Here is a 27,113-nt window from a genome sequence, read left to right on the forward strand (position 1 = left end):
CTTGGAAGGGCAGACAGTGTTGAAAATAACATGGAATTTTTATGTATTTTTCAAACTGGTAAGCAATAGGAAATGGAGACTCATGCTTTCATTAAAAAAATACACTTGTGCTCTGCTATGTACAGGGAAATGCTGATTAAATTTGTTTTTTAAGTTCAGAATTTAACAAACAAAATTTAAACCCTCAAAAAGGGCATAGGATATGGGCATATTTGAGGGAGTACATTGCCACAACCACACAGTTATGAGTCTGTGGAGTGACCAGACCCCAACTAGCAGTCTTTCCCTGCTCCTAATTATTTACGAGATCGTTAAGTGGAGAAGACACAGAGGCAGCAGAGTTTCATCTTCTCTGGCATTTCTAGAGTGTGGACAAAGGCTTCGTGTATCCTTTAGATTCCTTCCTGGGACCTCCTTCGGACATTGGGTCAGAGGAAGAGATGGGAAGGAGGATTAGCTGGTTGTACTGCCAATCAATATGTAGCCTGATAATAAAGATAATGGTAATAGTTGTAGTTTGTACAGTGATTGAAGATTTACAAATGTTTCTATGTGTCATCTCATTTGTTTCTCATAATCTATTTTTGTCCCCACAGATGAAGAGATTAAGGTTCATCCTCTAAATGCATGAAGCTCAGACTCGCAGTTCTGGAGACTAGACCCCACACACAAATTTCTTTTTTTTAAATTAGATTTTTATTTTTAATTTACAACACTAAGTTTTACATGTTCTTGAGTTTCAAGTTTTCTTCCCTTCCCTCCCCTCCTCCTTCCCGCCTCCAAGACGGCATGCAGTCCGATATAGATTCTACATAAACTTTCTCATTAAACTTATTTACACAATAGTCAAGTTGCAAAGAAGATTTATGACCAATGGAATGAATCACTAGAGAGAAGAAACAAAACCAAAAAAAGAAAAAAAGAGAAAGAGAGCAAATACTTTGCCTCAATCTGCATTCAGATTCCACAGTTCTTTCTCTGGCTATAGCTAGCTTTTCCCATCATGAGTCCTTTGGAGCTGTCTTTGAGCTTTGTATTGCTGAGGAGAGCCACGTCTATCAAAGTTAGTCATCACAGAATCAATGTCTGTGGTTATCTACAATGTCCTCCTGATTCTATTCCTCTCACTCAGCATCAGATCATGTAGGTCTTTCCAGGTTATTATGAAGTCTGTATCTTCCCCCATTTCTTATAGCACAATAGTATTCCATTACATTCATATACCACAATTTGTTTAGCCATTCCCCAATTGATGGGCATCCCATTGATTTCCAAATCTTTGCCACCACAAAAAGAGCTGCTATAAATATTTTTGTACATACGGGTCCCTTTCCCACTTGCCACACACAGATTTCTTCCCTGCCCTCCTGGGGCTCTCTACAAATCTATAAGATGTTGAAGTAACAGAAAATTCCAGTGGGAGATTTCTAATTCTTCAATAACTCCCTCCAAGCACCAATCTGAAGATAAGGACATTTCTTTCTTATTTTCATTTTCCCAGGTCTCCTGGGAGAGAGGACTAATTTCTATAGCTCAAGGCTTTTTGAAAGGAATGACCACTTCTCCAGATTTACTTATGCAAATCATCCCCCTTGTGAGGGAGATGGAATCTGAGTAAGAGTAATTTCCTCATTACTTAGACCAGTGAGAATCTGCTGTCTCACACCCAGCATTCCATTTACTCCTTCCCCAGAGCTATAAAAGACCAGTATCTCTTGCTGCCTGTTAGGGATGCAGAGGCAGAAGACCACAGGTAATATTGTAACTTCTTTCTTCATGGGGTTCAAATGGGTGCTTGGTTTTCAGGGCTGGTGAGGTGTGTGTTTCTAGAGTAGTCAAAGGCAATGAGTTGAGGCTAGGGATTTCAGCCTGGCTACTAAGGAGAAAGAAGTCAGGAGTTAAGATGAGGGATGGGAGAGAGGTCCTCATAGTCCTAGGAGAAAGGTGGCACCTTAATAGTGGAAAAAAGGCTCTGAGTGGGGTGACCTTGGGACTCAAAGGTAGGTATGACAGTTCCTCTGCCCTAAGTCTCCCATCTTTGCAAATCCATGCTGAACATGGCAGCGACCTGCCCTAAACTGAGGAATTAAATGAAGAGATCCTAGGAGATCACAGGAGTGGAGATGTAGACCTTAAAGGGACCTGGTCATCTAATTCAACTCCTTATTTTATAGATGAGAGAACTGAGGCTGATGGGGGAGAAACGACTCCTTAAAAGTTGCATAAAAGGTGCACTGGGATTCAATCCCAGGTCCTCTGACCCCAGAGCCATCAGCAATCTGAACAGCTCAGAGCCCTGTACAAACACAAGGCATCCTCATTATTATGCTGGGGTGGAATGGTCAGAGAGTCACATTTGGACTCAGAAGACCTAGGTTCAAATTCTAGCATTGCCACTTACTTAGCTATGTGATCCATGCTTGAATGGTATGACCTTGGCCAAGTCACTTTGCTTTTGGGCCTTAGTTTCCTCACTACTTCTTCACTACTTACCTTCCCTACCTGTGGTAGGGAAAGTGATAGAGCCAGGATTAGAATTCAGGTCCTTGAACTCTAAGCCCAGTTATATAGTGATACTACAGTGCAGAAAAGGGGTTCAGAGGGTGATAGAAACAGGGCAGAAGACAAGAGGAACCATTGAGAGAATTGGTGCTAAGTTTTCTTTAGGTTATAGGGTAAGAGGAGTCAGTGGTCCCTCAAGGTTGCTGACCCTAGAGATCCCAAGTGGACTCAGTCTTCAGACCAGGAGGTACTTTTGGGTCAGGCACTACTCTGCTCTGCCTTGGTGGGAGAGTGTTTGGCAGAGAAATTTGTGATAGGGGAACTGATACATAAGGAGGTAGCAGGTAGGCTGGAAGAGGGTAGGGGGACCTTGTGAAGGGGAGATATTGGGTAGACTTGAGGAGGGTAGAGAGATCTTAAGGGAAGGGAGGTAGCAGACAGGTCCTGAGGCCAAGAAGGGGTAGAATTGGGGGTAGAGAAGAATAGTCAGGCATTGCCCCTTCCTCCTACTAGGTCCAGAAGCTTGGGCAGGAAGAGCTGTCCCAAAAGTGAGTGAGATCACTGGCATCTGAGGCAAAGCCCCAGGCCTCTATCCTAGTTCCATCTGGGGTAGTGGGTTTTCTCTCACTAGGTCTTCAAACAGGCTGGATAAGCACTTGTCAGGCACACCGTAGAGTGGGTATTGTTCCCACTTTCCTACTTAGGTATAAGATGCTGAAGTCCTTTCCCACTCTGACATTCTGTGGTTTTGTTAAGGAAAGCTCAGCCCTCCTAAATCAAGATTCTTACAGAAGCAGCTATGGGTACTAGGGTCTACTGACTCAAAGCTCTTTCTTCTTTCTTCCCCTTTCACAACTGGTAACTGCCATCTCTCAAACTTCTCTTTCAGCCATGGAAGTGCTCTGGATTCTAGTGGCATTGAATCTGCTCCGGCCATCGGCAATGGCCTTGTCAGGTATCATGCCCACCCTTTTCCCCATGTGCCTTCTCCTTCTTCCCCAACTTCCCCAAACGTTCCGCCATTTTAGAGTTCTAAGCTTTTGTTCACTTTGCACTGTTGAATTCATTGAGTTTTAACTCAAGAGTTTGAAGGAAATCCTTCATTTTACAGATGAGAATGAGGCCCAGGGAGGCAAAGTCACTTACCCAAGGTCTCACTGGGGGCAGAAATGGGATTTGTTCTGTGTGTCCCCTGATTCTGTCTGGACTCAGTGATCTTTCCACCAGACCATACAGCCTCAGTAATAGCCCCATTGTTCCACATGGGGCACTGTGGTCCAAGACATCTCATGGATTCCCAGATGGTGGGAAAAGGTTTCATAGTATTCTAGGATTTAGAACTGGAAAGTTCTAAATTAGACTTGATCTTATTAGACTTGATCTGGAAGGTGGATACAATAAAATCACCCAACAATCACTAGTATTATAGAGCACTTTAAGGTTTTCAAATCCTTTACAAATATCATCTCATTTGAATATCATAATAACCATGGAAGGTAGGTGCTGTTATCTCCATTTTATAGATGAGGAAACTGAGGCAAATGGAGGTAAAGTGATTTGTCAAAGTGTCAAGGCTGGATTTGAAACTACATCTTCCTTACTCCAAACTCCAGCATTCTGTACCACCCAGATGCTTCAGGAAATAGCAATGTCCTTACTACTTCCATCGCAGTTGTTGAGAGGAGGGTGTTTTGTAAACCTTAAAGAAGTATAGAAATCCAAATTGTTTTTGGTTGTCCAGTCTAATCCCTCCACTGTAGTGGCATGTATCCCTATGCCAGGGGAGGCTGAGGCTGGTGGGTCAATTGAGTTTGAGAATTCTGAGCTGCCATTGGGCTAGAGCCAATTGGGTGGTCCACATTAGTCCCCTGAGGGTGGAATACACCTACCAGGCAGCCTTAGGAGGGGCAAATTGGTCAGGTCCCAAACAGAGCAGGTCAAAGCTTCTATGCCTGTTAGCAGTGAAGCTGGCCTGTGAGTGGCCTCTATACTTCTAGCCAGGCAGCGAGACCCGTCATAAACACAAAGAGAAAACCAACTTTGGCCCAACATCACACAGCTTCTCAGCTCCAGAATTGTGATTAAGATCCAGATTATCTGTCATCAAATCCAATGATCTGGAGCATTATTTCTGGGAAACCTGTGTTACAATTAAAAATAGCATGGCTGACCAGGTGGGGCAGTGGACAGAGCACTGGTCCTGGAGTCCATAGGGATAAGAAGTGGACCTGTGATTTCAGAGATATAGGGAAATTCTTCAGGAGGAAACTCCTTTCACCAATGCCAGCTGGCATTATCTCTGCAACATATACTTGTAGAGAGTTACCTAGAGGACCTAGATGTGAGATAAGCCTAGGGTCATAAGTCAATATGTGCCAGGGGCAGGATTTGAATCCAGATCTCCATGACTCTAAGGCCAACTCTCTAGCTGCTATGCCATGCTACTTCTTAGTACAAGTAACACTTACAATTAATCAAGGCTCTCTTCTTGATATAATGAGGAGAGCTTGAGACAGAGAGAGAGAGAGAAAGAGAGAGAAAGAGAGAGAGAAAGAGAGAGAGACAGAGAGAGAGACAGAGAGACAGAGAGAGACAGAGAGACAGAGAGAGAGACAGAGAGAGAGAGAAAGAGAGAGAGAGAGAGACAGAGAGACAGAGAGACACAGAGAGAGAGAGGGTTCCATTTTTTGATTCTGTGCATAGCTACCTTCAAACATTTTAAGGGTTGTCATGGAGAGAAGAGCTTATTAGACTGAGGTCACAGGCTCAGAGATTTATCTCTGGAAGAGACCTCAGAGTCCATCTAGTTTAACCCCTTTATTTTACAGTGGAGGAAAGTCTCTTAGGGCAAGCCTTAGTTTCTTCATCTGTAAAATGCGCAGGATCCCATTTACCTGACCCCGGAGGTAAAGTCCCTTGCCCAAGCTCACTGTATTTTGCTAATAAGTAGAAGAGGCAAAATTCTGAATAAGGTTCTCTGTCTCCAAACCTGGCACCCTTTCTATCACAGCAACACCCTCAGGTCTCTCTCCCCTCAAATCTATCCTTGACGTAGCAGCCAAATTAACGTTTCTGAAGAGGAGGTCTGGCCATGTCACTCCTTTAATTAAGAAGCTTTTGTGATTTTTCCATTACCTTTAGGTAAAAACACCAAACTCCTTTGTTGAGAATGTAAAGCTGTTTGCTGGTTGGCTCCATTCTGTCTTTCTGGGCTGATTTTCTGTCATTCCCTTGTATATATTCTTATGCTCCAGGACAACCGGTCGACCTGCCATTTTCTGTATGGGAAATTTGATTTCCCCACTTGCGGCCTTTCCACAGCCTGTCCCCCAGGCCTGGAATTCTCACTGTGCTCACTTTTACCTTGTTGAGCCCCTAGGTCCCTTCAAGGCCCAGCTTAAGAGCCACCTTCAAGAACCTTTTCTTAATGGGAAGGGAATAAGCATTTATGTAGTGCCAGGCACAGTGATGTGTACCTTTTACAAATTTTATCTCATTCGATCCTCAAATGTAAAGTCAGCTGCCTCCTAAACCCCCTAGTTGTTAGGCTTCCCCTCACCTCAATCACTTTGTGTATATATGTACATACAGACATATATATGTACATACACACACACACACACACACACATATATATACACACATACACACACATACGTATATACAAATACACACAATTATATACTATATCTATTTATCTATGAAGGTAGTATCTATCTCTTGTTCATTTATTTGCCAACATGTTATATTGAGAGCAGTGATTATTAATAACCAATGGTTTGGTGATATCCAGAGTTTTCCCCTTTTCCTAAGGTTCTGATTTTAAAAAGTTCAATCTCTTGGAGGACATTGCTGATAATGAGATTAGGCCAGCTTTCTTGTTCAGGCTCCACCCAAATGGGGTAGCCATTGGATTCTGCTCAGGGTTGGGTGGGGCATACATTGGTTGAATAGATTGCCCAAGGTGGGGGAGGTCTCAGTATAGAAATTAGTGTCTGTGTCCAAGGGTGACCCAATGTCATTCTCAGCCTCTTGTTGAACTCCTACTCTTTGAAGGGTATGTAATATAAACTGTGAATGCCACCAGCATGATTGTCTTTGTTCTAAGAGAAAGACAGCTAATTGATCATCCTTTTATTAATAATATGCTGATGTTATTAATAAAATGATTAAATTACCCAGAAACAATGTCTCTTGAACCTTTTTAATTGTCACAATGTCTGCCTAGTAGATAATAAGGTCCTCGAGGGCAGGCACTATAGTGTCTGACATATTGTAAGCTCTTAATAAATGCTTGCTGACCTATTCTGTTTGGCCCCAAGTGCAGAATTGGGGCAAATAGGTAGAAATCATAGGGAAACAGATTTCAGCTCTACTAGGAAATAGTACTCTATGTTGAGAATAAATTTTTGCAACTTTGTCTGCTCTAGAATCTGTAAATGCATTGGAAGATGATAATGAGGGATGTACTTTACACTCTTGTGTAGTTGGCGGCTGTGGCTGACCCAGATCATTTGCAGTGCTTGAGGATTGGGGAGGGGGACAGACGGACTGAGAGAGGGAAGATGCTATTCATTTTTGCTTCCAGTGGCTTTAATTCTGTACCTTCACTTCTAAGTAGGTGCAAATCACCACACTCTCTGCTTTTGTGCTCATTTTCCTTTTCCCAATGCCATCATTCTCTCTACTTTAAGGGGAAAGGTCACCTACAGAGAACGAGTTGGGTTTGGGGGCTTAAGGAGAGCAGAAAAGGTCTGGTTCAGTTGCTATGGGAAACAAGATAGAGTCAATTAGGAAAATGAATAGAAATGGATTGCTAAGCATCACTGAGATGGCTTGATTGAGGTTAGGCAGGACAAGTTTATAGTGGAAATAATTGATTTGACTTTCACTAGTCATGCTCATCAGCCCAGGGTCAGAAGCAGAACAAAGAGAAAACAGGGTTATCCTAAGTTCAAGGTCAGCAACGTGTGCACAGTGGGAAGGTTATGAAGTGAGAAGGAAATTGAAGGTGCTAATGAGAACATTATTAAAATGGTCAGTTCCTCGATATGGAGCCAGAACACCCAGATCTGAATCCTAACTGACGTTAGCTGGGTGAGCAAGGACATGCCATTTAAACTCTCTGACCCTCAGTTTCCTTGTCTGTGAAGTGGGAATATTAATTCTCACCTTTTTCATAGGATTATTGTAAGGCAAGCACTTCATCAGCCTTCAAATGTGAGCTGTTATTTTTATCGGTTAGTAAACACATGCCACGTCTGATAAAATGGAAGTTTAGATAGAGTCAAGAACTTGGATGTCATAGTGATGGTTAAGAATGGATTCTGTAGGAGTGAAGGAATGTGATCTACAGAAGGAAAAACTATCACAGTCAAAGCAGGGAATTTCATAGTTTGAAATTTTGGGGATGGAAAAGTTCCAAGTGCTAAAGTCAGAACACATTACCTCTGCTTCAGCTGTAGCAAAGGCAGATGAAGATAAGATGAAGGTCATCATAGTTGAGGAGGACCAAAGTGTCGCCAGTATCACTGGTGAAGTGTCTCAGAGCACAGGATGGGGGTGAGGAAGCCTGGGAGCCAGGCCAATGAGCCAACAAGCTTGTTGAATTCCTTGAGGAAGGTGGGCAAGTGTCCTAGTACATCAGCAAGATGGAGAGAGGGTGGAGTAAGTGAAAAGTATGGACTTCGGTTTTTTTAAACATTTAAAAAAAGATTTATGAGTACTCTTTATTTTTGTGTTACAAGTATTTCTGGAAAAACCCTACCTGCCTCCCTCCCTCACCCTGTGAATCTTTTTTACCCCCTAAAAACAACAGCCAAAAAAGAAAAGACTAAACAGTTTAGGAAAACCAAGGAATAGGGGCCAGATTAGGACTCAGGCATTTCTGACTCCAAGTCCAGTGCTCTATCCACTGAGCCACCTAGCTGCCTCCTAATTTTCCCAGTGGTTAGGTCTCCCCACCCCTCAATTGTTCTGTGTGTATATACATATATATAGGCATGTATGTATATGTATATAGGTGTGTATGTATATGTATACACACATAACTATATAACAATGTATGCCACATTCCACACCTATAGCTCCCCACTTCTCCAATGAAAGAATGAGCCTACATTTTTCCCTTTTCTTAACTCTTCACCAGGTCCAAGCTCGGCCATTATAATTACATAATGTTCAGCTTAGGTCTGTTATAATTTCCTTTTGCATTGTTGTGGTCGTTGTGTGTGTGTTGTTTTCCTGGTCTTACTTCATTCTGCCTCAGTTCATGTAAGCCTTCCAATGTTTCTTTGAAGGCAAGGGAACAAGCATTTATTAAAGTGCCTACTAAGTGTCATGCCCTATTCTAAGCCTTTTACAAATATTATTTCATTTGATCATCATCAATACCCTGGAAGGTAGGTGCTATAATTATCCTTCTTTTACAGTTAGGGAAACTGAGGTAGACAGAGGGTAAATGGCTTGCCCAGTGTCACACAGTCTGAGGATAGATTTGAACTTAGGTCTTCAAGATTCTAGGCTTAATGCTCTCCACTGTGCCTTCCAGATGAGTTTAAATTCGTTCATTGTTTCTCACAGTGCAAACTACTCTATTGGATTAATGTACTACAGTTTGTTGAGCCATCTTTAAATGGCTGGCCATCAACTTAGTTTCTACTTCTTTGCTATCCCCAAACTCTTCCTATGAACATCTTGGTGTACATGGAACCTTTTTTAAACTTTAGTTTATCAGGGGAATAAAATCATAGGCTTTTAAGGAAGATTGCCAAATATTCCAATATGTGGTATGCCAACCTCTCTGCCTGGCCCTAGGTCAGTGGTATTTAGTGGTGAGGTCATTTATGTCATTGGGGAAAGCTAGATTTTGGTTAAGGCAGGAAGAGGAAGGTACTTTGAGGAAAGAGGCAAGAACATTGAGGGTTACTCATGTTAGAACATAGATTTCATCAGGCACAGTGGAGAACCTTAAATGAAAATTCTGATTTTTCCTTTCCCTGTCAAAATTAGGGTTACATGCCATACTGGTTCATTACTCTCTGACTTGAGAACCTGACTTGGATCTTTTGGAATCAGAAGCCACAGAATATGTCTTCATGTTATATTTGGAAAGAAATATAATGTAAAAGCAGAAGGTAGCAATAAAAATAAAATTTTAAAATTTGTGCTTGATAGACTAACTGGACTTTAGCGGTAGAAGTTTTAGTTTTTTTTAATGGGGTTGAGAAAAGATACTGGAATTCCTGATAGGGGAGTGAGATGGCCCTTCATGCAGCCATTGGGCTCCCTTGTGTATTCACTGTCTCTGTCTCTCTGTCTTTTTCTTTGTCTATCTCTGTATTTTTGTTTCCATCTCTCTGGTTCTGTCTCTCTGTGTCTGCGTTTCTGCCTCTGTCTTTTTCTTTCTCTGTCTTCCTGTTTCTCTCTCTCCCCGTCTTTGATTCTGTCTCTGTCTCTCTGTTTCTGTGTCTTTGTCTGTCTCTCTGTCTGTTTGTTTCTCTGTGTCTGTCTGTCTTTCTCCATACAGGGTTTCCTTATCTTCCCTAAGCTGGAAGTGCAGGGGCTACTCACAGACCTGATCCCATTTTGATCTGGTGTGTGAGGTTTGATCTTCTCTCTGTCCAACCTTGGCTAGCTCCCACCTCCTTAGGCAATGGGTCTCATTCCCCAGGCATTCTGCCAGGGTTCTGTGGTCTTGTATGTTTTGGGGTTTGTGACCAGGTTTAGTCTGATACATCCTGGAGTACACTGGTGCTCTTTAGCATTATACAATGGGGGAGAAATATTCTTGTGGGCCCAAAGAGCCTCTCCATCTGTAATTCCTTCAATTGCTGAAAGGCAAACAAGGGCAGTTGTTTCTCCTATTCTCCAATGAAGCAGAGAGACCTCATAAGGATTAGGCTCTTGGCTTGGACCAGAGTGGTAGAAGGTTTAGGGCACTGACTTGAGGCAGGATTATACACTTTGTCAGTTGTCCGTGAACTCAGAGATGAGGGGAACAGCTGCCTTTCAATCTGCTTTAAGTAAAAGGCTGATTTTTCTTCTTCCTGTATTTGACTTAAGGTGAAATGAGCGTGGGGTGTGGGATCGCTCTCGCATCTGGTATGAGCTGCCAACATTGAGCTTCCTAGAACCTCAGCATGTTTGCCTTTGGCTGCATTCTCAGATTGCTCAGGATTTGTGGGCATCCAACAACAATAGTAATGATGATTACCAGAATTTATATAGCACTTTAAGTTTTGCAGAGTCTGCGTGTGTTAACTCATTGGATCCTTGCACCGACCCTGTGAGGTGCGTCCTGTTATAATCCTCATTTACAGATGAGGAATCAGACAGAGGTGAGGTGATTTGCCCAGGGTCACACAGCTAGTAAGTATCTTATCAATATTTGAACTCAGGTCTTCCTGACTTCAAATTCCACATTCTGCAATCACGTCCATCTCTGTGCCCACCATACTGTAGCCATTTCTTGAAGTTGCCGCTCCCTCACGTGCGGCTGTGCCTGCTTCGGGTCATCACTTCCCTGCTCCATTTGTGTCACAAGATGGGGACCATCTAGTTCTCTATTTGTGTCACAAGATGGGGACAATCTAGTGCTAAGGCTTTACTATTTCTGAACTTCTTGTCTTCTTTCCGATTCCACGTGGAGTCCTAGATCAGGTTACATTGTGAGTTTCTGATGCTGGCTGGTTGGTGCTGGTGGTACACAAGTCTTTGATGTGAAGGGCTACTTTGTAAACCTTAGAACGAGGGGAGGCATGCAGGGAAATTCCCCTTTCACTAACTAGCTGTGTGACCTTGGGCAAATTGTGTCAACTCTCCAGGCTTCAGTTTCTTCCTGTACAATGGGGAGAAACCTGGGATGATTTATATGAACTGACACAGAGTGAAATGGGCAGAATCAGGAGATCAGTTTAAATAGTCACAAAATTGTAAAGACAAACAGCTTTGAAAGACATAAAAACTGAATGACCTTATGACCTTATGACCATGATTCCTGAGGTCTGATCATGAAGCATGTTACCCATCTCCTGACTGAGAAGTGATGAACTCAGAGTGTAGAATGAGACATATATTTTGGCCATAGCCAATGCAGGAATTTGTTTTACTTGACTATGCATGGTTGTTTCAGGGCTTCTGTTTTCCTTTCTCTCTTTTACCCCTCAGTAAGGGAAGGAAAACGATTTTTTTTACGTTAAAAAAATCAAGCATGTGTGTGTATGTGTGTGTGTATGTGTGTATGTGTGTCTCTGACTCTGTAATCCTGTATTCTAGTTCCTTTTATTGTTTCTCCTTGGACTAGATACTACTGCTGACCTGTTGACTTATGAGGACCTGATGAGTAGTGTGGAAAAGGCAAAAGAGATGGTTGACACAGCCTATGTGAGCAGCCAAAAGAGGTAAGGTCCTAGAAAGCAGGCAATAAATACCTGGGCTTCTTCATCTCCAACCCCAAGAGCTGAATCTTGACAGTGGGTGGGATCTGATATCTGGTGGAGTTCTACCTGAGTCAAGACTTGGGCGATGTTATGTCAAGGAGGAGGTGAAGGTGACTATGGGGGAGCTGACAGAGGAGGAAGTGATGGTGAAAGGCCTTGAGTTTAGGGCTAATGGAAAGGATGTGGTACTGAATGAGGGCTGGGGAACAGAGAAGTTGTTATTTTTGTCCTTCAGAAATGCCTTATTTAAATAAAATATGGCATCCATTGAATGTCAGTGTGAGGTAGAGGTGGGAGGCTAGAGGCTAGAGGAATGGTCTTAGAGTTAAAAAGACCTAGGTTTAAAGTCTTGCCTCTGATATATGCAAGCTTTGTGGCCATGGGCAAATCACTTAACCAGTCTTCCCTGGGCAACTCTAGACTTATCAGCCCAAAGATCTAGAGTTGGAAGGGCTCGCTCAGGCCATCTAGTCCAACACCTTCATTTTACTGATGAGGAAACTGAGGCCCAGAGAAATTCATAGGAGGATCATAACTCTAAAGCTGAAAGGTCATCTAGTCCAACTTCCATTTTACAGATGACAAAACATACACGTATGCACACTTTGACATACAACTCACATATACCCAGTAAGGAAAACGTTACCTATTGTAATAATTTTCTATATATATAGTATATAAATGAAAGACCATTAACATATACTTACATGTATAAATATATATTAATGTTCTCTCAGAAATTTCATTCTGAGGCCAATAAATTTCTTTTTTTTGCCATGTAACTTTCCTCCTCTGGGTAATTTAATTAAGAATCCTAAACCAGGGCAGTTCTTGCCCTGATATTAGCAGCAGTCACATGGCCCAAGCTGTCAATCCTGTTATTAATAGCTACACCATTTCTACAGCTAAGAACCAGGCAAAAGGACATCATTGACACCCCAGGGATATGAGTCATGCTGTAGAGGAAAGAACACTGGGCAGAGAGCCAGGGGTCCTCGATCTTCCCCTCACTCATCCTTATGCCTTTGGGCAAATCTGTCCCCCGGTCCACGTTCCCATTTTTAAAATGACAGGGCTGGAGCAGATGGTCTCTCATATCCTTTCCTGAACTTGGCATTCTTTGGGATGTATGACTGGTCAGACACACTTAACCTTTTACCATTTTGTATCAGAGAAAAAAATTGTACAAGGAAGAACAAAACACCAGAGTGGAAAGGCATTTCTACTCATTCACTAAAACCCCAATCTAGCTACAATGGAGGCTTTAAACCAAAACTGAAAAACTGAGATAGAGGCTAAAAGCCTAGGTTATCAACCAATCGACGAGCAATTATTAATCATCTTCCTCCTCTCAGATACTGTATTGGGCACTAGTGTTACAAAGATAGCCATAAAACATTCCTTTTCCTTAGAAAGCTAACATCCTGCCTCCCCCAGAGGAGATAACATATAAACATTTTATATGAATATATGTACATATATATTCTATTAAAAATATATGTTAATTTTTTTATGGGAAGGAGGAAATAGTTGATGGGGAGAGTGGTATAGACCTGGAAAAGCCTCTTGTAGGAGGTGTCATTGGAGCTAAGTTTGGAAGGAAATGAAGGATTCTAAGAGGCAGAGGTGAAGAGGGGGTGCATGCCCACTGGCAGTTCATGCAAAGGCATGGTGACAATAGATGGAATATTGTGCATGGGAAGTAGTGAGGGGGATGGTTTGGCCAGAGTGGAGAGCATCTGAACAGGAAAAACATAAGACAGAAATGCAAAACGATTCGAGAAAGGTAGTTTGGTGCCAATTTGTGAAGTTAAGAGAGAAAAGAGGAGGGGAGTTGTAAAAGAAAGGAAGGAGAGAAGAACAAAAGGGGGGTTTAAAAGTGAGGCCCTCAACTGTCCTAAGTGTCATCAGTCAGCGACACCACCCACGACGTGTGTGTGTGCACACTAGGGCAACTCTTGACCCTGCTCTGGCATCCGCAAGTCTGATAGCAATGTGACCAAAGATCGAGATGAGTTGAATTTCAGCCAGCAGAGGGCGACCACGATGGGGAGAAGACCCTAGAAGGATTTGTCGGAGGAAGGAAAGATTTTAGTTAGTTGAAAACTTTGGGGATGGGGAGGAGTGGAATCCGATAGCTTATCTTTCAGGAAGAGGGGTCAGACATACTCTGCTTCATCTCAAGCTAGGAGCAGTAGGTTAGAAATTCCAGAGAGGCACATCTGGGCTTGGTGTCATCAAATTTTAAATTACATTTCTTAAGTTCCATCACTATCTCCAAAGTAAGTCCTCTCTGGATCTCCCGGCTGCTTCTACCTCCACCCCACTCTCCAAAATTATCTTGTATGTATTTTTTCCTTGGGGCAATCATGGTTAAGTGACTTGCCCAGGGTCACACAGCTAGTAAGGCTGAGGCTGGTTTTAAATTCAGGTCTTCCTGACTCCAGGGCCAGTCCTCTATCCACTGCACCATCTACCTGCCCTTGTATGTTGTTTTTTTTAAATTTCCTTAAGTGTCTCTGCAAGCTTTCTGAGAAGTAGTGTGATACAGTAGAAGGAGCTTTGGATTGGTAATCAGTGGACCTGAGTTCAAATTCTGTCTCTGCTACTGGCTCCCATCTCTCTAAGTCTTATTTTTCTTGTGTTGGATTTAGATGGTTCCTGAGGTCCTTTCCAGCTCTAAAGCTGTGCTCCTGTGACCTCTTTCTTCCTCATCTATAGGGCCTCTGAAGTCCCTCGCTCCCCAGCTGTGCAATATGTGATCCTGTAGCCAGGGACTTCTCATTTTTGTTGTTGCACTTTTATTGAATGGTACACAGTAGGTGCTTCATAAATGCTTGTTGATTGATTAATTGGATATTTGGAGCTATCCCAAAGTGCGATGGGCTGTCTCAGTGGGGAGTGGGTTTCTCTTTGTGGTAGGTCTTCAGGAAGAGGCAGGATGACCCCTTGTCACATTTACATTATAGTGGGGATCCTTGGTCAGTTGGACCAGCTCCCAAAGCCCCCTCTGACTCTGGGATTCTGGGACTTGCACTTGTGTGTGGGGATGTGAGCCCATGACTTCTTTTTCCTTTCAGAGCCAACAATGTCCTGAAGAAGGGCTCGGCCACCCCGTCTGATTGCATTAAATTCCTGAAAGAACCTAAGGCGGGAACCAAGAAAGCCACACGAGCTGCTGATTACATAGAAACCACCCTGCAGATCTTGAAGCAGAAGCTGTTGCCCATTCTGGGAGATGTGAATATCATAGGTACTCCCAGCCCTGGGGATGGGGGAACCCTAGGGTGAAAAGAACACTGCCCTTAGAGTCAGAAGACCTGGATTTGAATCCTGGCTGCGTCACCTTGGACAAGTCACTTAACCTTTCTGAGATTAAGTTTCTTGGTCTGTAAAATGGGAATATAACTATTATACTACCTACGTACCAGGGTTGTTAGAAAAATAGATTTGTAAACCCGATAGCACTAAGAGGTGTTATTACTATTATTTATTATCCAGATATGCTGAATCCTCCCAATACCAGAAGTCCTATATATTGTGCACAGGGTCCTAGGTCTTAGCTACAATGTGTTGTAACAACACAGGAGATTCAAGGTGGGATCTGGGTATACATGAAGCAGCTGGGGATTGAACTTAGTTATGGTCCACATGAAGCTTCCCAGAAGCACTGTTCTTTTGTGGAGGTATGGGCTGGGTAGATAAACTATCATGCTCCCACAGTCAATGGTGTCAACTGCCCCCAGTAGTGGTGATGAGGAAGGAAGTCACTGCCTTGAGATGATGAAGCAAAGCAGAAGCAAGGCTTAGATGTACTTACTAGGCAGTCTAGTCTCATAAACACACACACACATGTATGTATATATGTGTGTATATACATATCTATACATATACACACATATTTAAGAGCTTCTTACATTACCTTGTTTCCAAATATATCCATTGCCATCATACCCAAGGAAGCCATCCATTGTCACTTAGTCAATAAATATTTATTAAGTACCTACTATGTACCAGGCAATGTACTAAGTGTAGGGCTAAGTGAAGAAATTCAAGGCACAGTCCCTGCTTTCAAGGATCTCACGGTCTAATGGTGTAGAGGTGGAGCTAAAATGCAAACAACTGTGTACAAACAAAGTATATATATCAGGATAAATTGGAAATAGTTAACAGAGGGAAGGCACTAGAATTAAGAGGGTTTAGGGAAAGGCTTCTCTCTGTCTTATTTCCAATTCACCCTGGCATATGCTGGGACTTGAAGGAAGCCAGAAAAGCCAGGAGGTGGGGAGGAGGAGGTAGAGAATTCTAAGTATGGGGGACAGCCAGAGAAAATGCCTAGGGTTGGGAGTAACCAAGAATTAGAAAAAGGATGGGGAAAAAAGCATTCCGGAAAGCCAGGCAATATATCAACCGAGCCTGATAGCATATTCCACACCCATGGTCCCACACTTCTGCCAAGATGGGAGAGAGGTGCATTTTCTCACTTCTTCTCCAGACTTAAGCTTGGGCATTGTAATTACAATGTTTAATCCCAAAGCTTTTGTTCTCTTCATTCACACTGACGCAGTCATTGTAGATATTATTTTCACCCCACCCTCATTTTCATTTGGGTGGTTTGGAATGACGCATCTTCCAGACTCCCATGAGTCATGGCGGCTGCCAGAGACATGGGATCATAGTTCACCAGGTCATAGATCTGAGGCCAAGAGAGACTCCAGAGATCATCTAATTCAATCCCTTCATTTTGCAGATGAGGAAACAGACTAAGAAGTTAGGTGACTTGTACAAGGTCACACAGATAGTAAGTGGCAGAGCCAGGATTCAAACCCAGCTCTTTCGATGCCAAATTAAAAGCCCTTTCTACTGTACTACTGCTTATGGCTCCCCAAGGTCACTTAGGAACACACCATAAAATAGATGCTGGGTGGAGTAACCATTGACAGTTGTTCTCCTAAGTACAAAAATGGTAATTTACATTTTTATCATGCATTGAGGTTTGTGGGGCACTATCAGGGTACAGTGGGTAGAAAAACATCCTTGGAACCAGGAAGACGTCCCACTCCTGATATCTAACAATAATAGAAGCTAGCATTTGTATAGTGCCTACTATGTGCCAGATACTGTGCTAAGTATGTTACATTATCATCTCATTTTATACTCACAACAACCCTGGGAAGTAAATGCTATTATTAGCCCCATTTTACAGATGAAGAAACAGGGCTTGAATGACTTGCCTAGGGTCATACATCTAATATGTATGTGATGCTGGATTTGAACTCAGGACTTTCTGACTCCACACCTAGGGTTCTAACCACTGTGCCATCTAGCTCTGTGGCTGTATGCTCTTAGATAAGTTACTTAATCTCTTAATGCCCCAGACAACTCTCTAAGACAGTACCTTGCAAACTTACATTGATAGAGGGAGTTTCCTCATCTGGTATCAATGAAATCACAGATCAAGTCCCTGTTTCTATCCCTTATTAAAATTTATAGAGCATTTTATTTATAACAACCCCTTCAGATAAATAGTTCAAACTGTTATTATCAGTGAGGAAATGGAAGCTCAGAGCAGTTAAATGCCTGTGGAATGCAAGCATCAGAGCCATGTCTCAAAAAACCTGAGTCTTCTGACTCTGAGCTCACTTTTCATTTCACCTCAATCTCCCTTTAATGGGCATTTGTTTTTTAATCTCTCTTTCTTTTCCTCCCATCTTTCTCTCTTCTCTTTTTCTTTCTCCCCTTCTTTCTCCTCTATTCCCTTCTCTTCTGGTCCCTTTTCTTCCTTTCCATTTTCATCCCTTCCTTACTACTTGTACTATAGGTCTGCATGACGGCCCTGGTGGGGGCTTTTCAGAGGTACAGAGTAAGCCAACTCCTATCAGAAGATAACTGGGGGTGGTTGGAGGAAAACTCTGGCTGATGCCCTGTGGATTTAAGGAAGGTGACTTCCTAGCTAACCTTTAGCATTAGCCTGGGTAGATATCTTATGGAGACTTGAAAAGTAAATGGACTTGGTCCCTCCTAACGCTAAGACATCATTGGTTTCTGTACAGATGTGCTAAGCCCTCTGCAAAAGGGCCTCATTGGCCAAGCTACAGGCTGTGGCTCCTCCAACCATTCTACAGAATGCCCAGAGATCAGCGCTTATCGGACCATCTCCGGGAAATGCAACAGCTGGTGAGGACGACAGGGCCAGGCGGCTATTTCCAAGGCCACTCACACCCCACCAGCTCCTCTATCCTGAGAACAAATGTCAAGAGGCTTAATAACTCCTGACATTTGCCTGGTGATTTTAACCTTTCGAAGCTCTTGGCGGGCTGGAAACTGACTACATTTGCCTCCTTATGGCCCCAGTGGGTAGCTTCCTCCAGAAGATGGGGAAGGGGGAGGACCGAACCTGGGATAAGGGTGGAATCAATCAAGCAAGCAAGCAAGCCCCCACCATATGCCAGGCACTGCTCTAGGCACTAGGGATACGGAGATAAAAGTGAAATCGTCTGTCCTCAAAGAGCTTATAATCTATCAGGGAAGTAAGGAAAGAAATAAACACTTATTAATCACCTACTATGTGCCAGGCCCTGCACTAAGTGTTTAACAATGCCTTATTTGATCCTCACAACAATCCTGGGGAGTAAGTGCATTATTATTTCCATTTTTCAGTTGAGGTAGCTGAGACAAACAGAGGTTAAGTGACTTGCCCAGGGTCACACAGTTAGTCATGTCTGAGATCAGATATGAACTCAGGTCTCTTGGGTCAGTATTCTACCCACTGAACCATCTTGGGGGTAGAAGTGAGGAGAGACAACACTTTCATAAACAAGTATTTACCACATGTGTAGAAAGTGAATTATAAATTACAAATGAATTTTATAAAATTTTATAAATAAATATTATAAAATTTTATAAATTAAAAATTATAAATACATTTTTTGGGGAAAGAAACTGGCAGCTGAGGGGAGGGGCATCTGGAAAGGCTTAATGTAGAGTGATTTTAATAAGCAGAAATGAGGTGGGATTGCATATTTGTCATGGGGGACTAATAAGAAGTCCCGTTTGGCTAGATCAAAGAGGGTGGGAAAGGAAATCATTCGAAGCATAAAATGGTTGGAAAGGTAATTTGGGGTCAGGATGTGAAGAGCTTCAAAAGCTGCCCAAAAGAGTTGATGTCTGATGGTTACATTTTATATGAAAGAAGGGAGTGTGGTAAACTAGGACCTGATTTTGGAACCCAGGGGAGGGAAGAGTCTCCAAGGTTGAGAACTGGAGGACTGTGGAAAGGTAACAGTGTCACCAACAGAAATTGGGAACTTTGGAGGAAGAATGGCTTTGGGGATATAGACGTAGGTAGATAAAGAGATAGAGAGATTCCATATCTTTCCACCTCTAGAGATAGACAGATATCTCTGTCTTTCTATCTCTGTGTATCTAGAGATATCTATTTATTTCTAGAGATAGCATAGAGATCTAGAGATATATCTATATCTATCTTTATATCGCTCTCTAATTCTCTTTCTCTAATGAATCCCATTTTAAATGTTTTGAGATGTCTGTGGAGATGCCCGTCAGTCAACTGGCAACATGGACTGAACTTCAAGAGAGAGACTAGGGATGGTTAGCCAGATTAGACAGGCATATAAGAATAAGTGCTTGCTGATCGGCTGATTGATCAGAGAAGTGACTTGCCCAAGGTCATTCAGGGAGTAAGTGGCAGACCCAGGACTCAGACTCAGGTCAACTGCCTCTGAATCCAGGGTTCTTTCCTTTGCATTGGGCTGCCACTTGGACTCTCTTGGCTTTCTTTCCCTTTTCTATGGCAGGACATATCCAAACAGAGGAGCCTCCAATCAAGGCTGTGCTCGTTGGCTCCCAGCCGAGTATGACGATGGAATATCTCTTCCTAGGGGGGCTATAGAAGGAAAGCTTTTGAATGGATTCCCTCTGCCACTGGCAAGAATGGTGTTAATCTCTGTCCTTAGTAATAGATGCAATGAAGACATTGTCTGTTCAATAAATACACATTACTGAATGCTCATGGGAGGGAATGGGAAGTAGACAGAAGACAGAGTCTCTGCCCTTGAGATGCTTATGATCTATCTGGGGACAAAAAATACATACACACTAAGCAACCACAAATGTAAAATGATAGAATAAAAATGAAAAAAAGGTAGACTGAGGATATGGATAATGAGAGAATGATCCCGGCAGTCAGCCCAACATCCTTCCTGGAGGAGGTGGGTTTGGAAGAAGGGGCTTGATTGGTAGAAGGTAGAAGACAGGGCATTTCAGGGAGGAAGGAAGCTCTTGGAGCTGCAAGTCAATTTGTCTAATCAGTGCTGAGAGATATTTGGTTGGGGAAGAATAATAAATGGTAATAGTTCAGATCTGAGACATGTGGGATGGCACATAGTGAGCTGCTCTTGGAGAAAGAAAGATTGGGGTTTAGGTCCTGTCTCTGACACCCAAGGAAAATTGCTTAACCTGTCTGGGCCCCATACCCCTTTCTTAAGGCTAGCTCTAGAGTCAGAGTAGGATGGGGGTTCAAATCCCACCCCGATGTTTACTCTCTGTGTGAGGCCAACCAAGTCATTTAGCTTTTTGGGGCCTCAGTTTCCTCATCTATAAAACAAGGCGATAGGGCTAGAGGTCTCCACAATCCTTTTCAGTTCTGGTTCTATGGACTCATTAATCTTTGAGCCTATGACTATAAATTGCAAAAGAGTGGTTGATCTGCAGTGGAGGAAGTTTCCATACTGGGAGTTCCCCATGCTGATAAAATCTTGGGACAGGGCAACAAAATAATTAAAACACCCCTTCTATTTCTATTATGCCTCAAAATTTTTATTTTTATGTTATATAAAGTTTCTACATCATGTAAAGTATATCATATTCTAATGTTTCCTCATCCTCTCTCTGCCAGGCATTAATATAATTTTATTAATGATATTATTAATGATTATAATTGTTAGTAGCATTCCTCATTTTACGAATGAGGAAACTGAGAGTCAGCATGGTTTTATGATTTGCCCAGGAGCATAGAGTAAGTGTTAGAATGGGCTTTTGGAATCCAAAACCCTCTTAACTCAGTTGAGGAATTCTTTCTCCTTATATCATAATGTTTCTTAGGGAGGTAGAGTTGGGAAAGTATGGCCATGAGGGAGGGTATTAAGGGAATGCTGGGCTGCAGACCTCAGCAGGACTGAGGGGCCCTGAAGAACGAGCCCAGAGACCCCAAGGCTCCTCGATGATGGCTGGGAACTGGCCAGAGAGCTTGCATTCAGCTCCCTTCAGTCACTGCCTCTTCTCCCTGGGCAGGTCCGTGAAGTGTCCAATGTGCTGGCACGTGTTTCCAATGACAACATCACTCAGGACCAGAACCGCTCGCTCATCTTCATGCAGTGGGGACAGTGGGTGGACCATGACTTGGACTTTTCCCCAAGCAGTGATGTCAACCCTAACAAAACGGAAGGTCCATGTGACTCCACCAGCTGTGTTTTTGAACCCCCCTGCTTCCCTATTAAGGTGAGGACACCATTGCCCTTCCCTGGGTTTGTAGAGAGTATCCCCTTTCCTCTCCCTTATCAGATTTGGTCCTTGTATATTATCCATGAGGGAGGGCTGATAAAAGTTTGCTCCTGTCCCAAACTTTCCTCCTCACTGGCCTACTGCCTAAAATTCCCAATATTAATGAACTCCTTTGGATAAAGGAATTAGAGGCTGCTGTTTAAATATTAATATCTTATCTGAGGTGGGCTTCCATCCCTCATTTCCTTCCACATATATGAACTTTTTTCTTTACTCTTTCTGTCCCTACTTTCCTTTTCTTTTCTCCCTTCTACCATTTCTCTTCCCCTCTACCTTTCTTGTCAAGGACCTTTGAGATCATCTTGACCTGGGGTCCACGAACCCCGCTCCCCCACCCCCCGCCAAGGGATTTGCGGATAGATTTTACAAAAAATTGCATCTTCTTTTTTCACTAAACTCTAATTGAAATTTAACACCTCCTTCAATTTTTTAAAAACTTAATTCTGGGAATTTTAAGTCCACAGGCTTTACCAGTTCGTTCTAAAGGGGTCCATAAAGGTTACTTACCCCAGATCTAGCTTATTACTTTTATTTCCTTCCCCCCTCTATGCTTGCTCATATCATAGGCCTGGCCATGGCTCCCAGAGGCATGGGGGAACACCAGGGTTGCCATTGGTGGACATGGTGCTCTATGTAAACCATCAGACCTGCAGAGGGCCAGGGCTGGGATTTCTGAGTTAGGGAGGCTGATGAACATTATGGTAGAGAAGAGAAAGATTTTTAGAATGTTTATTGAAGACCTTGTGGGAGGAGGTATCAGGGGTTGGATATGGTGGGGGTGGCGGGGGAAGGAAGATATGAAGATATGAAGAAAGAGAAATAAGATATGAACGCTAGGGGGTCTGATGACACACTCTTGAAGAGTTTTCTGTAGGAAGAGCTAGGACTTAAAGAATGAATTAATAACAAGAATTTATTAAATCAATAAGCACCTACTATGTGTCAAACAATGTATTAGGCAAAGGGGAAAAAAGTGCAAAGAATGAACAAATTCCTGCTCAGGAGAAACTTATGTTCTAATGAAGGAGAATGTAAGTATGTATAAAAATCCATATAGTATGAATATAAAGTGAGTAAATGCAAATGGGGTAGCAAGGTGGCACACTGGCTAAGTGTCGGACTTAGACATGTCTCATCTTCCTGAGTTCAAATTTGGCCTCAGGTACTTATTTAGTTGAGTAATCTGAGGCAAGTCACTTGTCCCTGTTTGCCTCAGTTTCTCATCTATAAAATGAGCCGGAGAAGGAAATGTCAAACCACTCCAGTACCTTTGCCAAGAAAATCCCAAATGGGGTAAAAAAGAGTCAGGACTGAAAGGATTCAATAAATACAAATATGTGTGAAGTAGTTAAACACAAGCTAGTTTGGGAGGGAGGGAGCTAGTAATTGAGGGAATCAGAAAAGATAGAAGATTGTTTTTGAGCTGTATCTTATAGGAAGAGAAGGATTCTGTGATGTGGAAGTAAGGAGAGAATATATTCCAGTCAAGAGGGACAGACATTGCAGTGGGAGGAGATGGGAGATGGTGTTGGTGTCATGTGTGAAGAACAGAGAGGACACCAATTTGGTTGGATCACAGAACATAGGTGGGGGGGACCTTCCTCCTTTTACCACCTCCTTCCCCAGCCAGTTAGCAGGTGGAAGGGTGTGAAGAGGGGGATATGACTCCTGGGACCAGGAAGTAAATAGCAGTCTCTTTCCCAAGTTTCCTCCCAATGACAACAGGACTGGCACCCCAGACATCTGTATGCCATTCACCCGCACATCCCCTGCCTGCAACCCTGACTCCTTCATCCGGGAGCAGATTAATGGCATCACCTCATTCATGGATGCCAGTATGGTGTATGGCAGCGAGAACACCCTGGCCAACTTGCTTCGCAACCATAGCAGTGACCTGGGCCTCTTGGCCGTTAATAAAGAGTTCCAGGATGAAGGACTTGACTTCATGCCTTTTGAGACCAGAGCCCTAAACCCTTGTTTGCTCACCAACAAGAAGGCCAACATCCCTTGCTTCAGAGGAGGTGAGTAGAAGATACTTGACTCCTGTCCCGGGAATCTTCCCCCCTCTTCCTGAGGCTCAGTTATGGTCCCCCTCCTGGACAGGGCCCATTCAGAGTTCTTGGTCACAGAGAGGGAGAGTGGTTGGACATGGAGCTGTAATAATGATACTGCTTAAAAGATGAGGTGGGGTAGGGTTATGGGCATATCCCAGGGGCAAGCTCTTAAATCACAGGAGTGGAGAGAAGGTGAGGGGAAGGGAGAGGAAAGGAGGGAGTTTCCTCACTTGGCAGTGCCCGGCATCAGTGAAATCAGAGTTCTAGGCCTCGTACCTTTTTGGTAAACACTGGGGTGTGGTGGAGTGTTGGGTTTAGAGTTAGCAAGACCTTACTTCCTGTGAGACTCTGGGCCAGGGGCTCTCAAACCTTTTATTACTTTTATTTTTACTTATGGTATAGTATTGTTTTTTGCCTTGAAAAGTCAGGCGCACTGTGGGAGAGCTGGGACGCTTACAAATGCATATATGATTTCAAGTGTGTAAAGTTCCATACAATCCAAGGAATGGCTAGTGAGAACTCCCAGCATGCTCTTAGAAAATCACTGCTTCTAGAACTTAGCAAAGTGGCTGACACATAGTAGGTTGTTGTTGATTAACCCTGGAGAAGTCACTATTATGTGCTACAGGAAACTTCCCAATATCTTATTGTTTAATTGGTAGATCTGCTGTGGTCCATGTCGGTTGAAAAAGTTGCCATGCATGGCAAAAATTACAGATTCTTGTTATATTTATAGGATCATAGGATTTGGAGCTGGAACTGATCATAGATGATTAGTTTAATGGGCATTTGACCTCTATGCCCCCAATTATAATCTGTTTTAAGTGGTGAGGTTTGGAAGTGAGCGACCATATTCTTAACTTTTTGCACGGCACTCAGCCCCTTGCATTGGGACATCACTTCCCAGGAAGCATAGATCTCAGAGGCCATCTAGTCCAAACCCCCCATTTTATAGATGAGGGAAGTGAAGTCCAGGCAGGTGAAGTCCCTTGCCCAAAGTCACACAGGTAAGTAAACTTCAGAGGTTGGACTCTGACTCCAGGGCCAGGACTCTTTTTTTTTGGAAGAATTAGATTATAAGTAGAAAGAATGCAATGCTTGGCCCACTAATTAATCATTCAAGGCATTGCTGAGCATTCCCCAACCAGCTACTGTACTAGGCATTGGGGACAGTGGTAAAAATGGAGCAGTCTCTGCCCCCTAGAAATGACCCTTTATTGGTTGCTGACCTCTGGTCTCACATCCTGCATCCGTCTCTCAAGGGGATGGGAGGACCAACGAGCACTTGGGCATCATGGTGTTCTACACTCTCTTCCTTCGGGAGCATAACCGCCTTGCCTTGGAACTTAAGGAATTCAACCCACACTGGAAAGGGGAAGTGCTGTACCAGGAGGCTCGGAAAATCATTGGGGCCATGATCCAGGTAAGTCCAGATGCTCTCTGGGTCCGGGAATAGTCTCAAGGACTCTGGGCAAGTCACTCAACCCTCCTTGCCTCAGTTTCCTGCTCTGTTAAAATGGAAATAATAATCACACCTGTCTCCCAGGGTTGTGGTGAGGCTCAAACAAAAATAATTGTAAACCACTTAGCACAGTGCCCAACCCATAGTAAGGGCCATAGAAATGTGAGTTATTGCTATTGTTTACTCCCAGAACTAGCCTGACCAATGAGGTATAGCATGGAGTGGTTGGATGGAACACTTGACTTTGAGTTGGGAAGACCTGGGTTCAAATCCTGCCTCAGATACTTATTAGCTGTATGACCCTGGGCAAATCACTTAGCCTCTCTGTGTCTCAATTCCCAGTTCTGCCAATTACCACCTTTGTCTTTTTTTTTTGGGTGTGTGTGTGTGGGTGTGTGCATTTAAAAAGGATTTTTAATAATTAATTAATTTTTAGTTTTCAACATTCACTTCCATAAGATTTTGAGTTTTAAATTTTCTCCCCCTCCCTCTCCTCCCAGCCCCCCAAGATGGCATGTAATCTGATATGGTCTCATATATATATGTATATCATTTAGTACCTTTGTGACTTTGGGTAAATCACTTATTCTCTGGGCTTGAAATTCTTTATCTGTAAAATGAGGGGTTTGGATCTTCAAGGTCTCTTCTAGCTCTAAATCAATGATGCTCAAGCCCCTTCCCCCACTTTGCACATCTTCATTCCTCTTTTTCCCTGCCAATGCTATTACATCTACCTTCCTCCCATACTAGATGGTTCTTTGGCTTCAGGACACAGTTTTGGACAGCCTGCCTCTCAGCAGGTTTGACCAGTGGGCCTGCCAATCTTCTCTCACTGGGCCTGTGGGGTCCCCAAACTCAGATTTATTGGGAACCTTCACTGATCAGTAAAAACTAGAGTTCTTGCATGTTCAGTAACGTATTCACCATGCTTTGAGATGATAGCAGCATTAACAATACCTTGTATCTTTTGTAGCATTTTACACATTTTCAGAACATTTTCACACCTATTATCCCATCTCATTATGATAAGATCTTTATTTTGAATAGTATTAGCATAGCATATTTACGTATTTATAATTCTTATCGCACCATCAAAGAAGCCAACAAAATTTCCATAACCATTACATGTTGATTTCTTATAAATTTAAGTGCACATTTTCATTGTCTTTCACTTAGCTGTTTTATGCTTGTTTCTGTATTTATTTTGTTTGTATCTTTTCTGGTTTTTCTTTACAGGACTGGACCTTCTTTGTTTAACAAAATATTGACAGCTTCTGTTTTTATATCATCTATATTTCCAAATTGCTCCCTCTGCATTCCCCACTCAGCAAGCCATACCTTGTAACAAATACAAAAAGAAGAGACAAAAGAAAGCAATTCAACAAAATTAGCCAACATAGTAGTAGAATTTGAGAATACAGTTATCCCTTCCACATCATGGGGGTTAGAGGTGTAGCATTCCGCAATCTGAAAAATCCATAAAGTTTTTTGGCCCTCCCTTCATCCCAGAGAAGATGTCTGAATTATTATGGTATTAAAAGATGAAATAATATTATAAAATATTATACACATATTTTATGTATTTTTGAGTTTCTAAACTTTTTCCATGTCATCTGCTGGCCTTCGTGTGTCTGAGGTTTCTGCAAAACTCCCCCCAAATTCTCATTTAATTTCTTAAGCTGACCTGTGATATCTCAAAACTGAGATGCGGGTAGTTGTGATGTGGAAGGGATAACTGTATATGCATCGTTCAATACCCGTAGCCTCTAATTTATCAGGTTAGCCTGTCTCTTTCATTCTTGGTCGTACCCTTTTTGTGAATTGCTTTCTTTTTGGTCTTCATAAATTCTCACATCTTCTAGCCAAATTTTATGGTTCATTTGCACGTTTCTAGGCATCTTCTTCCCTTTTTGGAATCTTTAGCCCCAAGGCTATGATTCTCTTTCTTTTCCTTTTTACTTCATCCATTGTAATTTCTCCTCCCTCTCTGCCACCCTCTTCCTTCCACAATCTTAGCTAACTGGTGCCAAAAGTTTTTGGTGTGGTCCAGAGACCATGTATGTGTTACTGTGT

General features: G+C 42.7%; 1 protein-coding gene across 1 annotated transcript in view; it reads left to right on the plus strand.

The window, feature by feature from the left end:
- LOC118857479 (myeloperoxidase-like) overlaps positions 1-27,113 on the plus strand; it is a 48,795-nt gene that overhangs the window by 8,134 nt on the left and 13,548 nt on the right. Inside the window, 7 exon segments of the mRNA XM_036768154.1 lie at positions 11,807-11,903; positions 15,023-15,195; positions 17,996-18,119; positions 19,760-19,889; positions 21,255-21,461; positions 23,230-23,545; positions 24,841-25,001. Coding sequence (XP_036624049.1) covers positions 11,807-11,903; positions 15,023-15,195; positions 17,996-18,119; positions 19,760-19,889; positions 21,255-21,461; positions 23,230-23,545; positions 24,841-25,001 — 1,208 coding nt within the window.

This window comes from Trichosurus vulpecula, chromosome 7 (assembly GCF_011100635.1).
Source record: "Trichosurus vulpecula isolate mTriVul1 chromosome 7, mTriVul1.pri, whole genome shotgun sequence".
Classification (NCBI taxonomy): domain Eukaryota; kingdom Metazoa; phylum Chordata; class Mammalia; order Diprotodontia; family Phalangeridae; genus Trichosurus; species Trichosurus vulpecula.